The 14,370-nt window shown below is 40.2% G+C and overlaps 1 protein-coding gene across 3 annotated transcripts in view; it reads right to left on the reverse strand.

Annotated features, from left to right (window-relative positions):
• Window positions 1-14,370, reverse strand: part of PPP2R5A (protein phosphatase 2 regulatory subunit B'alpha) — a 53,259-nt gene that overhangs the window by 19,450 nt on the left and 19,439 nt on the right. For all 3 annotated transcript variants that reach the window (XM_032217160.1, XM_032217161.1, XM_032217159.1), the window contains exon 3: window positions 1,180-1,281. In XM_032217160.1, the coding sequence (XP_032073051.1) occupies window positions 1,180-1,281 (102 nt within the window). The remainder of the gene's footprint in view (window positions 1-1,179; window positions 1,282-14,370) is intronic.

Genomic DNA, 14,370 nt, shown 5'->3' on the forward strand with positions numbered 1-14,370 from the left:
ATAAATCCCACAAACTTCTTGCCAACCCTCAAGGCAATTTATACTTAAAAAATCTTCTACAAAATTGTGGAATCCTTTTGAGAAAAGTTTATTTTTGAGGTTTGATGGCTAATAACACTTTTCTTTTTGCAGTTTCAAGATAAGCATATTCCACTGCTGGAATGGCCTGGGAATAGCCCAGACCTTAACCCAATTGAGAATCTATGAAGCCGACTAAAGAAACTTGTTAGTCAGAAGCGACCCAGCAATAAAATCTAGTTAATAGAAGCAATCATTCAATCTTGATTTCACATTATAATAGCTGCAGAACTAAAAGACTTGGTTCACTCCAGAGGAAAATGTTGTAAGGCCGTAATTCATGCTAAAGATTATCCAACTAAGTATTAACTGACGGTGATAATTTTTGTATATCTCATTTTTTTCTATGGTGATAATTTTTGTATAACTTGTTTCATTTTTATTTTTTATAACTGCTATTCTATTAGCAAATTTTTTATAAAAGTTATTGCATTACACTCTTAAATTATCTTTCCATTCATATATAATTTTATGGTCCTACTAAAACAAACTATTAGCTAGTTTTAGAAAATAGACTTTTCCCAAAAGATTTCCACAATTTTGGCCACTACTATAGAAGAGCCAATAAAAGATTTATTAAGCCTTATTTTAAGAGGTGAGTTTGCCTCACTAAATTCAAGTTAAAAGTCAAAGAACTCAATTTAGTTAAGGCCAGAGGAGATAATCAGTAGCATCTGAGACAGGAACAAGTTATAGATGGAGGATAAAGAAGAACCAGGGTTTAATTTGGTAATAGTAAAACCAGTAATTTTACTGATAAGTGGGTCCTACATTTTAGAAGGTAGGACTGAATGAAATGGTAAAATGTCAATCAAAGATGAAAAATAACATTTCAGAATCCTGAAAGGTAAAATCAGGTGACCATATGGAATGGTTTGAAACAGATTCAGGAGCATATAAAAATGTATATACTGTATTTGCAAAACTGATTGTAGATGACAAAGTACAAAATTTCAGGGTTACCTGAGCTGGATTTCAGAAATCCGGATGACTACTAGTATAGCAGCAAGCCATAGAAAACATGACTTTTGTTTGAAATTGCATCTGATATCTGTAATGCTAATAAAACTCAATATCAATAAAGAAATTTGAAGAAGTTACCTGTATATGTGGCCAAGAAGCTTCTAATGTAGGCTCATCCTCTTCTGGATCGAAATCAGGATTTTCACTCGGAGGAAGTGTTCTAAAGATATTAGAGCTAATCTAGGGGAACATGATCACATTTTAAAAGCTATTTTCAATTTGATTTTATTTAATACATAAAGTACATTTATTACTGCATACATACACGCACAACTAGAAAATACTTTTAAAACCACTGTTTCATTCTAGTCCAATCTATACAAAATAACATAGTTGGAATTGACTTGGAGATCTAGATCTATCCCAACCCCCTTGTTTGAGCCGGAGACCCTATTGCGTTCTGGACAAATGCCTGTCCAAACCTTTCTTAAAAGCCTACAGTCGTGGTGCATCCACAACTTCTGGAAGCAATCCATTCCACTGATTAATTGTTCTCACTGTCAGGAAATTTCTCTTAGTTCTAGGTTCATCTCTCTTTGATAATCTTCCATCCATTATTTCTTGTCTTGTCCTCAAGTGCTTTGGAGAATAGGTCAAGCCCCTCTTCTCTGTGACAAACCCTCAAATATTGGAAGGCTACTATCATGTCACCCCTAGTATTACTCATTGTTAGACTAGACATACCTCGTAGCTACAACCATTCATACAGTTTACCCTCCAGTCCCTTAATCATCTTGGTTCTTCTTCTCTGTATTCTCTAGACCAGGAGTGTCAAACTCATGGGCTGTGGGCCAAATGCATCACATGCTGGCCACGCCCACACCCAGTTTAGCAAAGTGAAGGAAGTCGTGATACATCACGCCATGAAATCCTGAGTTTGACATCCCTGCTTTAGATCAGTATCTTTTTTGAACAGGATGCAATATTACAAGTGTGATCTTATCAGTACAGTATAAAGTGGTATGAATACTTCATGTGATCTTGATCCTATCCCTCTTGATACGACCATGTTGGTTTTTTTTAGCAAGTCCGTTTTAGTGGCTATATGATTTCTACTGATTGGCAACAGCCTCTCCCAACATTGCTATCTAATTGGCAGACTGTAAACTAAATCTCATATTTACATCTATGATCTCTATAGTTCTAACCCTATTCTGAGCATATCTAAGAAAACCAGAAGGCTTTAGGCAAGGCTGTATTCGAAACAAAAGGCCATTAATCAATATCTTAGAAGCAGAATGGTCACATTGAGGATGAAATGGATAATGAAATTGAGGATGTAATCTCGGAGTCACTATCTTCATACCTTGATGCATCAAACTACCTTATAAGAAAGAACATTTCAGACTGCAGGAGCAAAAAGACAATAATAGCAAGGGAAGAACAGTGACTAAATAAATCATCAGCATTGTTGGTTTCAATACTAGAGAAAAGAACAATATCGCTGGAAGTAACAGATTGTAGCATGCAGATAACTCCATAGAAGGTGTAAGAAAAGGAATGGAAAATTATTCTAGAAGGAATATTGTGATGATCAAAACAATTGATTGTAGGTAATATTAAGAGCTTTTAAATATATTTGTCAGGACAACAAAACAAAACAACTGATTGTTTCATGCAGAGGAGTATTCAATAACCTAACTATTAAAATGATATAAATGATGTCCATTATAACAACAGGTAGAATGTGGAAATCCAAGAGACACTCTTGAATTTGGTAAAACTCACTGGTATCAAGAGCAACACTGTGACAGGAAATAATTATAGATACAATGTCTCACATTAGGCTAACAGTAATTATTGGAATTTTAATGACTGAATTTCACAGATATTACAGAATAATCCCCAGTTTCTGCTCATGAGAGAGATGCAAATTTGAACCTGGTGAGCAAACCTTACTAGCAGTAATCTCCACAAGAAGATTTTTTCAAGAAACTTTAAACATTTCTTTTCTTCTGCTAATAATTTTATTATTACTTGTAGGCGTCTTTTAACTGAAGAACTAAAAATTTTTAACTACCGAATACCTGTATTTAGAAGAAAGCTAAATTCAGTTATTTTGAATACTGATTATAATTGTAGGAACTTTATCCAACACTGCTACTTCAAAATTTTAAAATTATGTAGGATGATTATATAACTACTGTAAACATGAATCAATGAAACAAATTTGTTTTTATAATTAAATTTTAGAAAATGTGGTATTTTGCAGATTAGTTCAGGCTTACTCGTTAACAGACATGCAAAGCAGCACTAAGCTACACAACACAAAATTAATTCTGTCACTTTTCTACTAAGAACTTTTTGATTCCTGAAAACACTGATTACTATCACTGCTCTATTACATTCCAAAACTACAAATTTCCCTCATGAGGTTCATGAGAAAATTGAAAATTTCTTACATATAATTCTGTTAGGAATGTAATCTAACAGTTGGGTTGGCAATATATAAACCATGATAGTAATACTGTATCTTTAATTACTGCTGTAAATGTGATTGGTTGCTGTTCCCTCAAGCGGTCATAAGATGGAGCTAGGCCGATTGTTAGAGGCTGATTGTTGGATGATGGTTGTAGATGTGTTGATCAGCATGAATTACTGTGAGTTTTGCAACTGTTAGCAATGTTTGTGTGCTGAACTGTTTATATGATTCTGGACTGTGTTTGTTGGATCACCCCTTAACTGCAAATGTTGATGACTGACTGTCTTAACCGTGTATGCATACCTCTATTTCTACAGAAGCACAACACTATCTGTTTTACAATTCAGTGTCTCCGTATGCTGGTTTATGTGTTCTTCTACACCACTCTCATTATGCTTCTCTGCACACACTCATTCTCCTAACAGAGAGCTTACCTAACACTAGTTATGGGCCCAGGTTATACCAGACATAGCTAAAGGAGAGTTGGTATTGATACGCAATACCGTATACAAACAGCTGTTTTTTTTTTGTAATTGTTACTATCCTGGAGAAGATGGCATACGACCAATCAACAAGTCTATCACTGATAACCCGGTTGGATGAAACAAACTATGTTTCCTGGTCTATGAAGTGCAGTCTACTCCTTCGTAGGGAGGGATTATGGGATGCTGTACAGAATCCACCAGATATAACTTCTTGGGATCCAGATGACGAGGACAATGCCAAGAAGATAGCAGATTTTCAATGACATAATGAATGAGTGTTGTGTATAATTGGTCTAACGCTGACTGACCAACAAGTAGTACATATTTGTGGAGAAAATTCTGCCGCAAGATGTTGGGAGAATTTGAAGAGGATTTATGTACGTGGCACTGTAGGTGCACATATACATATTACATGCAAACTGTTTAGGGCATGTCTTCTGAAAGGTGGAGATGTGTCCTTTATGAAAGGAGTTTTCCAGGAGCTACATGAAAAAGAACTGATTTTTTCAGAGCTACATCAAGTTTACATCATTTTTTCCTCATTGGATGAGAGTTATGATGATTTTGTATCTTCCCTTGAAGTCCTAACCCAAAATGAACTAACATTGACTGACATAACTACACGACTGTTGGAAGAGTCAAGAAGAAGGATGGAAAGAGAACAACTGAGAGAGAAACCACCACAACATGAGGAGTCATCTTCGACTGCCTATACTGTTAGAAAATGTTTTTCTTGTGGGGCTAAAGGACATATAGCTAGATTCTGTAAAAATGCAAAACAACAGAATACTAGAAAAGCTAAGAAAAACGCTAATGTCTACTTAGCTATGTCTACTTTGGCTATGTCTAGCAATGCACCAATAGACCATGATTTGTGGGTAGTTGATAGTGGAGCATCACAGTGCATTACTAGAAATAGAAACAATTTTATAAAAATGTTCACGACCAAGCAACATGTATTTTTGGCAAATGGATGGAAAGTGAAAGCATCTGGTGAAGGTACTGCATATTGTTCATTTGTAAATGAGCATTTATTTATGCTATATGTACCCAAACTAGAATTTACTTTATTATCAGTAAGGGCTCTAGTTAATATTGGCTATGTAGTAATTTTTAGGGGTGATAACTGTATAATTGAAAAAGAAGGTAATAGGGTTACTGCTACATTAACAAATGGTTTATACGTTATACCTGATGCCCAGATAGCTAACTCAGTTTATAATAATGTGAGACCACATAACGAATGTATACATTTACTACATAGACGTATGGGTCACATTAATTTCATGATGCTGCAACAAACTGTTAAATTGTCAGAAGAAGTAAAATTAAAACCTTGCAGTAAATACTTAAACTGCAATCTATGCAGTCAGGAGAAAAGCAAGGCTACTCCAGCAAACAGACGGAATGGTTTTAAAACAAAGGAACCTCTGGAGGTTGTTTTTGCTGATATAATTGGACCTATGAAACCCAGTATGGAAGGTGCCTGTTATGTTTTGAGTATCATGGATCATTATTCAAGATACAGTTTCTGCTATTTAAGGAAAACCAAAACTGAAACGTTCCAACATTTCTTTAATTGGCTAAGATTTGCTGAAAGAAAGATGAAAACTAAGGTGATTACTGTTGTAACAGATAACAGGACTGAGTTTACAAATTATAAATTTCAAATGATGTTAAATCAGCTGGTATTGAGCATAAACGTTCTGCTCCTTATAGGCCACAACATAACTCATTTATAGAACAAAGGGGGCAAACATTACAAGCCATGGCTCAAACTATGTTAGTTGATTCAGGTTTGCCTGAAACATTGTGGGGTGAAGCTATAATGTGTAGTAACCATATTTTAAACAATGTGGTGAATACAACAATTGGTGAATTGCCATTCACTCGGTGGCATGGCAGAAAACCTGATTTAAGTTATCTACACACATTTGGAGCTCCGGCATGGGTGTATATTCCCTCACAAGTAAGACTGAAAGGGCAACATAGAGCTCGACAGTTATTTTTTGTAGGTTACGAGGCCAACCATAGGTCGTTTAGATTTTGGGGAAAAGGCATGGCTAAGGAATACTGTAGTGCTAATGCTAGATTTATTGAAACCGTTGGGTGGAATAAATTGGAATTTAATAATGATGTAGTTATCAACACCCGGGTAGTCCCTAGTGATGAAATAGTAAAACCAGCAATAGCAATTAAAGAAGAAGTGCAGATACAGGAGGAATTAGAAGAACGGGAGCAGGTGAAACAGGAGAGTCCACTAGTGAGCCCTGAGTTGCCTAGACATTCAACTCATGTAACACGACCACCTGACAGATATCAAGCTACTATAGTGTGTCATGTAAATAAAGTACCTGCTACTTATCATGAATTAACCCTGTATCCAAATGAGGAGCAGATAGCTTGGAAAACAGCAATGGAAAAGGAACTGAAATCCTTACAAAATTTAGAGGTGTATGAAAATGTCAGGTTACCCCCAGATAAACATGCCATAGGATGTAAATGGATTTACAAGATTAAAACAAGTGTAGATAAGACTGTTACCCATAAAGCCAGATTGGTAGCACAAGGCTTTGATCAGTCAGCCAATGACTATGATGAAGTATTTGTACCTAGTTTAAGTTCTACAACATTACGTGCAGCATTAGTTTGGGCAGCTAGGCATGAATATGTAGTGAATCATTTAGATGTTGAGACGGCATATCTCCATGCACCGTTGCAACATACTATATATTTTAAAAAGCCTTTAGGATTAAACTCTGATAATAACACTGATTGCTGTAAGTTAAAAAAGAGTCTTTATAGCTTAAAGGGATCAGGATATGAATGGAATCAATGCATAGTGAAGGAATTAACAAAGATAGGTTTAAAAGCTGGCATGACTGATCCATGTTTGTTTAAAAAAGAAAGTGATGGTGTGATTTCATTGTTGCTATTGTTCACTGATGGCATAGCATTAATCACTAAAATTGAGCAAGAAGCTATTGAGGTTATTACACTGTTGAAAACACAGTTTACAATAAAACATCTTGGTGAGATTAAGCAATATCTTGGTTTAAAAATAGGTACAACTAGGGGAGGATATAAAATATCACAAACTGAGAAAATTAACCAGTTACTCAGGACTTTTAAAATGGAACTGCGTAAACCGGCTAAAACTCCAATGGGTCAAGAATTTAGCCATAATGATGTACAAAGCCCTATATTTGATAAAGGTATTTATCAATCTCTAATTGGTAGCTTATCTTAGTAATTGGTCAATGCCAGATATAGCATATAATGTTAATCAATTAGCCAGGTTTAATGCTGAACCTACTGAAAGGCACTGGCAAGCTGTTAAGTGTGTATTGAGATATCTTAAACAAACAGTACATTATGCCTTATATTTAGAGCCTAAGGATGAACTGAGCTTAACTGCATATGCTGATGCAAGTTTTGTGATTGGTTGCTGTTCCCTCAAGCGGCCATAAGATGGAGCTAGGCTGATTGTTAGAGGCTGATTGTTGTATGATGGTTGTAGATGTGTCATGTATTGACTGTGTTTGTTGGATCACCCCTTAACTGCGAACGTTGATGACTGACTGTCTTAACTGTGTATGAATTGGACTCTGCATGCCTCTATTTCTACAGAAGTACAACACTATCTGTTTTACAATTCAGTGTCTCCGTATGCTGGTTTATGTGTTCTTCTACACCACTCTCATTACGCTTCTCTGCACGCACTCGGGGAGCTTACCTAACAAATTCTATTATCTGAATGTCACAATGGCATTTGACATCACTCTTCCAGGATAAAAGAAGTACAAACAAAATCTCCCCAAACTAAGCAAGAGCTGTATGTAAACTGCTACCATTATAAGTTATTGAATGTCTGGAGAGTATTCCCAAGAATAGAATAGTTCTCCATTTTCTTATTTTTTTATTCTATATTACCTATTTTATTTTGTTTGTTCTGAGTTCAAGTACATCAGCTTGGAAGATCTACTTGTGCAAAACAGAGTACTTTGTATTGGGACTCTGCTTACTTACATAGAGCATAGAATAACACAATAGGAGTGGATCTTGAAAGTCTTCTAGTCCCTGCTCAACAATTAGCCAAATGGTTGTCCAATCTCTTCTTAAAAACTTCCAGTCATGGAGTACCCATAACTTTTGGAAGCGACCTGTTCCATTGAATAATTGTTGACACTGACAGGATATTTCTCCTTAATACTAGGTTGGCTCTTTCTTGTTAAGCTTCCATCTGGTTACTTCTTATTTTGCTCTCAGGTTCTTGGGAAACTAGGTTGACCCCTCCCAGTTCTTCTCATTCTTCTCTTCATTAGACTAGACATTGCCAGTTCCCACAGCCATTCATTGTATAGTTTAGCCTTCATGCCCCTAACTTTCTTTGCTGTTCTTCTCTGCACTTTTTCTAGAGTCTCAACATATTTTTTGTATCATGGTGACTGAAACTGGACATAATATTCCAAATGTGGTCTTACCAGTGTAATATAAAGCAGTACTAACATAATATTAATATTGACACTATCCCTCTATTGATTCAACCTAGGATGTAACCATTTTGGCAGCTATGGCATACCCCTGGCTTGTACTTAAATAGTTCTCCTCTAGGACTCCTAGATCATTCTCACAGTTACTGCTGTTGAGCCAGGCACCACCTACTCTATATCTGTACATTGGTTTTTATTTCTTAAATGAAAAGTCTTACTTTTGCCACCACTGAATTGCATTTTTTGTTGGATAGGGCCCAGTGTTCAACTGTCAAGATCCTTCTGTATCTTGAGTCTATTGTTTAAAGTGTTGGCTATTCTCCCCCCCCCCCCCCGTTCAAAATCTTCTGCAAATGTAATGACTTCCCCCTTCCATCCTTTCAGCTATATCATTTATGAAGATGTTGAAGAATAGTGGATCTAAAACAGAACCTTGAGATACCCCACTGAATGCTTCCTTCTATTTTAATAAAGTTTCATTAAGGACTACACTTCTCCCAAAATATTCCACCAACAGCAGCTTCTTGGAAGATTTTTAATTCAACCAAAACAAAGAAGGGCTATATATTAACAATTATTCCCATCATGGGCTGGTATTTATTTTCAAAGTAGCCACCTTTAGTAAAAAAATAACACTATTCCTCATCTATTTCAGTGTGAAAAAACTTGACAATGAAACCTGACTACTGCCATGTTTGCAAAAAAAAAAAAAAGATTTCTGTGAAATGTCTAAAATTCAGAGCCACTTAAATAAATGAAAACATTACCATTAATTTTAGTATAGAAAAGTAGCTTACTAAAGTTCAAATATGTCAAAAACTTTTCTCAACTGCTGAAATCAATGCTGCTACATATTTAGAACAGACCATTTGACCATAATTCCCCTACACAGGCCATCTGTGTAGGGGAATGTATGAAGCATCAAGTCTATTAACCTCTACTTTCTTTTTCTTTTCTTTTTACAGTTAATCCATTGAAGATTTAGAACTAGTAGACGAATTTTACATTACTTGATTTGGATGAGGGGGTGGATCAAATTTGCAGATGTTACCAAGCTGGCAAAAACAGATAATACTCCAGAAGATAGGCTTAAGATACAGAAGGATCTTGACAAGACTTGAAAATTGGGAGGTATCTAACAAAATGAAATTAAATGGTGAAAAAAGTAAGATTCTGCATTTAGGCAAGAAAAACCAAATGCACAGATATAGTATGGATGTGTGGTACCTGGCTCAATAGTAGTAACTGTGAGAGGGATCTTGAGTCCTAGTGGACAAATCACTTAAGTGTAAGCCAGCAATGTGCTGCAGCTGCCAAAAAAGCCAACATAGTCCTAAGCTGCATTAACAGAAGGATAGAATAGAATCAAGATCACATGAAGTATTAATATCACTTTATAAAGCCTTGGTAAGATCACACTTAGAAGACTGCACCTAGCTTTGGCTACCACAATGTAAAAATGATTTTGAGACTCTGGAAAGAGTGCAGAGAAGAATAAAGATGATAAGGAGACTGCAGGTTAAAACATACGGATAAAGAATGGTTGCTGGAATTGGATATGTCTAATTTAATGAAAAGAAAGATTAGAGGTCTTGTTCCAATATTTAAGTGGTTGACACAAAGAAAAGGGAGTCAACCAAAGGTCCCTTCCAATTCTGTTATTCTGTTACATATACAGCTATGCATGGACATGCAGTCCTTCAGTTCAGCTTTGCCTACTGAAAGCCAACTGTTTTCAAAGAATGTCAGCTGTATCTTTACAAACCGATTTGGCTAGTGTAGCAAAATATAACAAACAAGATTTTTAGAATCTAAAAGACATGGGCAGCTGACAGGAAATCTTTTCAAGTTAATAATATCCATTTCTAGATTCCTGCCAATCCTGGTTTAACTTCTGTGGGAAGACTAAATTGACCATTGACTTCCTGAAGGGCCCTTTTCTGTGCGCTGCGGGAGAGTCCAAGCAAGGGTTAAATTCTGTCCTTCTGCCCAATGGACTGGATTGAAATTTCTGACCATGCCTCCTGGTCTCCTGGTATGTTCAGTTTTTCAATGAAGGCATGGTCCCGAAAAGGTAAGTCAAAGTCAATGCTCTATCCTTCCCAACAATGTCCACAGACGAAAAAAGAAGAGCAAATCCGATGAAAGTGAGGGGGGAAAAAACAGGGTGGAATTAGACTCTCCCGCAGCACACAGAAAAGGACCCTTCAGGTAAGCCAATAGTCATTTTCCTGTGTGCTGCTTGGAGAGTCCAAGCAAGGGACATACCCAAGCAAAATATGTCCAAGGGCGGGAACAAAAAAGGAGTAACAACTCAACCCTAATGTGTCTCAGAAACAATGGCCTGCAACACTCTCCTGCCAAACGCAGCTTCTGCGGATGCAAATTTGTCCAATTTGTAGTGTCTGACGAATAATGATGGGGACACCCAAGTTGCCACTTTGCAGATCTCCTCCGCCAATGCCTGAGTGGTCCAGGCCGCTGTTGTGGCTGCACTACGTGTGGAGTGTGCAGTCACTCGAGAAGGAACGGGTCTGCCCTGCTGTTCGTAGGCAAGGGAGATGCAAGCCTTGATCCATCTCCCAATTGTAGACGAAGTGACCTTTCGACCCAACAAGGTCAGTTGAAAGGCAACGAACAAGGCCTCTGACCGGCGAAGGGGGGCCGTGTGTTTGATGTACCTCTTAACTGCCCTCTGAACATCGAGGGAGTGCCAACAATGCTCCCTTGGGTGATTTGGGCGTGGACAAAAGTCTGGAAGGACAACTTCCTGGGCCCGGTGAAAATATGAATTAACCTTCGGCATGAATGAAGGATCGAGACGGAGAACAACTCTGTCTGAGTGGATGGTACACAAATCGTCTCGGACCAATAGGGCCGCAATTTCCAATACCCTGCGGGCTGAGGTAATGGCAAGAAGGAAGGCAGTTTTAAGAGTCAGGTGTCGTAAGGATGCATGATGTAGTGGCTCAAAGGGAGGGCAAGTAAGTGCCCTGAGCACAGTGGCAAGATCCCATGAAGGATAACGATGGACAACCTGGGGACTCAGGTTGGAGGCTCCATGCAGGAAACTGCGTACCTCCGGGTGTCTGCTGAGCAGTTGATTGTTGCCATGTGAGAACACGGTGGACAAAGCTGCGACTTGGCGTCGCAAGGTGTTAGCAGCTAGCCCTCTATCAAGGGTCTCCTGTAGAAACTCTAGAGTCTGAGGAAGTGAAGCGGCTGTTGGTTGAAGACGACGCTTCGTGCACCTGCCAGCAAAGATGGCCCAGGTGGCATCATAGATCCGTGTAGTGGAGGGTTATCTGGAGGCTTGGATGGTGTTGATGATCTTGGTAGAATAGTTGGCTCTCCTTGGTAGAATAGTTGGTCCCTCTCAAACGTAATACAGTTAGCTTGAGCCACTGGGGTTCCGGATGCATAACTGCTCCCTGGCTGAGAGAGATCAACTCCTAAGGAATCCTCCAGGGCTGTGCGATGGAAAAGCAAGTCAGATTGGCAAACCAAGTCCGCTAAGGCCAATATGGAACCATCACAAGAACCTCTGCCTGCTCCTCCAGAATCTTTCTGATCAGCCTGGGAATGAGCGCCAGTGGAGGGAAGGCATTAAGTAGTCCCGGGGGGCAGGGGCATCGGAGACCGTTGACCCTTTCCACCCAGAGACACTGGAACCTGGTGAAAAATCGGGGGACCTGAGCGTTCTCCAGAGTGGCAAACAGGTCGACCAGGGGATGACCAAACGTCTGAGATAATTGGTGGAAGAGGCGCAGATGGAGGCACCACTCTGAATTGTCTAGTATGATTCGGCTCAGCCAGTCCACCTGGACATTGTTCACCCCGGAGATATGCTCCACCCGAATGGATAGTAGATGACGTTTCACCCACTGGCCAATCACCTCTGCCTTTGTCAAGAGGGACCGGGACCAGGTACCCCCTTGGTGATTTATGTGCACCTTCGTTGCCACATTGTTGGTCAGGACAAGGACATGGTGATGCTGGACATTGTGCTGGAATCTCCGAAGCGCTAGTTTGACCGCCCTCAGCTCCAACCAATTGATGTTGTGCGAGAGGTCATGGGCTGACCACTGTCCTTGAGTCACTAGGGTGTGCAAGTGAGCTACCCAGCCAAAGAGGCTGGAATCAGTTGTGATGGTCAGCCTGAGTGGTTCCTTGAAATAGGTTCCTTTCAGGAGGGCTGAGGACAACCACCATCGGAGAGACTGAAGGACTTTGGTAGGTAGATGTACCTTGACCAGTGAATTGCTGGTCTTCGCCCTCTGCATTGGCAGGAGAAACCATTGCAGATCTTTTGTGTGGAGTCTCACCCAAGGAACGATTGAGAAACACAAGATCATCTTCTCCAGCAACTGCGACAGGGTGACAATGCGAGTGCTGGGGGAGAGGCGGACTCTTTGGACCAGTTCTCGGAGACTTTTGATGCAGTCTGGTGACAGGAAGACTTGGCAAGATGAAGTGTCTACCATGGTCTCCAGGTGCAGAATCCTGGTGACTGGAGCCAAGTGGCTCTTTTCGAGGTTGATGGTAAAGCCGCAGTTCTGTAACGTCCACATGGTGATACGTAGATCTCATGCTGCTTTCACCAGCGACAACTGAATCAATATGTCGTCTAGGTAGGCGGATTGGTTGCATTCTTAAGTGGGCAGCGACCGTGGACAGGATCTTTGTAAACATCCGTGGGCTGACGGCAGGCCGAATGGAAGAGCCCTGTACTGAAGGCATAGAAGAATCTTAAGTAGCGCCTGTGCTCGGGTCTGATGGGGATATCAAGGTACGCCTCCTTCAAGTCTATTGATATTAAGAAGTCCCCCTGTCGAATGCAGCCCAAGATGGATTGGAGGGACTGCATTTTGAACTTGTTGTAGGCCACATATTGGTTCAGCTTCTTCAAATCGAGTATCGCTCTCCACCTCACCCCACCCGAGCTTTTGGGCACTAGAAATAGAATGGAATAAAACCCCCTGCATTCTTGCCCCGGGAAACTGTTTCTATGGCCCTGATCTCCCTGAGCTGATGGATCTCGGCCTCCATGAGGCCCCTCTTGGTGGGACACCTGGGAGTCAGGTAACAAATGAAGTGGCGCCGGGGGAAGAGAGAAATTCCAGACTAAGGCCTATCCGAATCGTTTGGAGCACCCACACATCTGAGGTAATCTCTTCGCATCGGGCAGCAAAGAGTTGCAGCCACACCCCAATGGGAGGATTGGGATGGTGGTCATTTGTTTTGATGGAAGGGTTTGTTTCCAGACTCTCCCCAAAAGGGAGACGACGGGAGTAGGGCTGCTGATGGGCCCTATCCCGAAATGGCTGCCTATCCTGATTGCAATCCGTCCCCTGAGAGTAGGAACGCTGAAAGGAGGAATTGTTGGTCAGAGGATCAGCTGGGCGGGAAGTCTGCCTGCGGGAGAAGGAGGATGAATTGCGGTCCGGTTTCCTGGAAACCGAAGGCATCACCTTCCGTTTATCCTTGTTCTCAATGAAAACTGAGTCAAGGGTCTCCCCAAACAACTTGCCCCCTTTAAAGGGGGCAGAAGCAAGCTTCCATTTTGAACGCATGTCCACGTTCCAGTGCCGGAGCCATGGGAGTCTACGAGAGGTTAGAGGCCATGGCCCACGAGGCAAAGTTCGCAGCGTTAAGGGTGGCGTCTGCAGAGTATTCCACTGCGGCCACAATTTTGTTTACATCGTGCTGCAGTCTGGTTTCCCCTGCCGTGAGTCTAGTAAGTAACTGGCGAAGCCAGGCTATAGTGGCCCTATTAAAGAATGAGGTGGAGGTGGCTGCCTTAATGAGTCAAACTGCTGCCTGATGGGTCTTGTGGCAAGCCCGTTCAGCTCTTTTGTCCTCTGCCTTA

This window comes from Thamnophis elegans, chromosome 4 (assembly GCF_009769535.1).
Source record: "Thamnophis elegans isolate rThaEle1 chromosome 4, rThaEle1.pri, whole genome shotgun sequence".
NCBI classification, from domain to species: domain Eukaryota; kingdom Metazoa; phylum Chordata; class Lepidosauria; order Squamata; family Colubridae; genus Thamnophis; species Thamnophis elegans.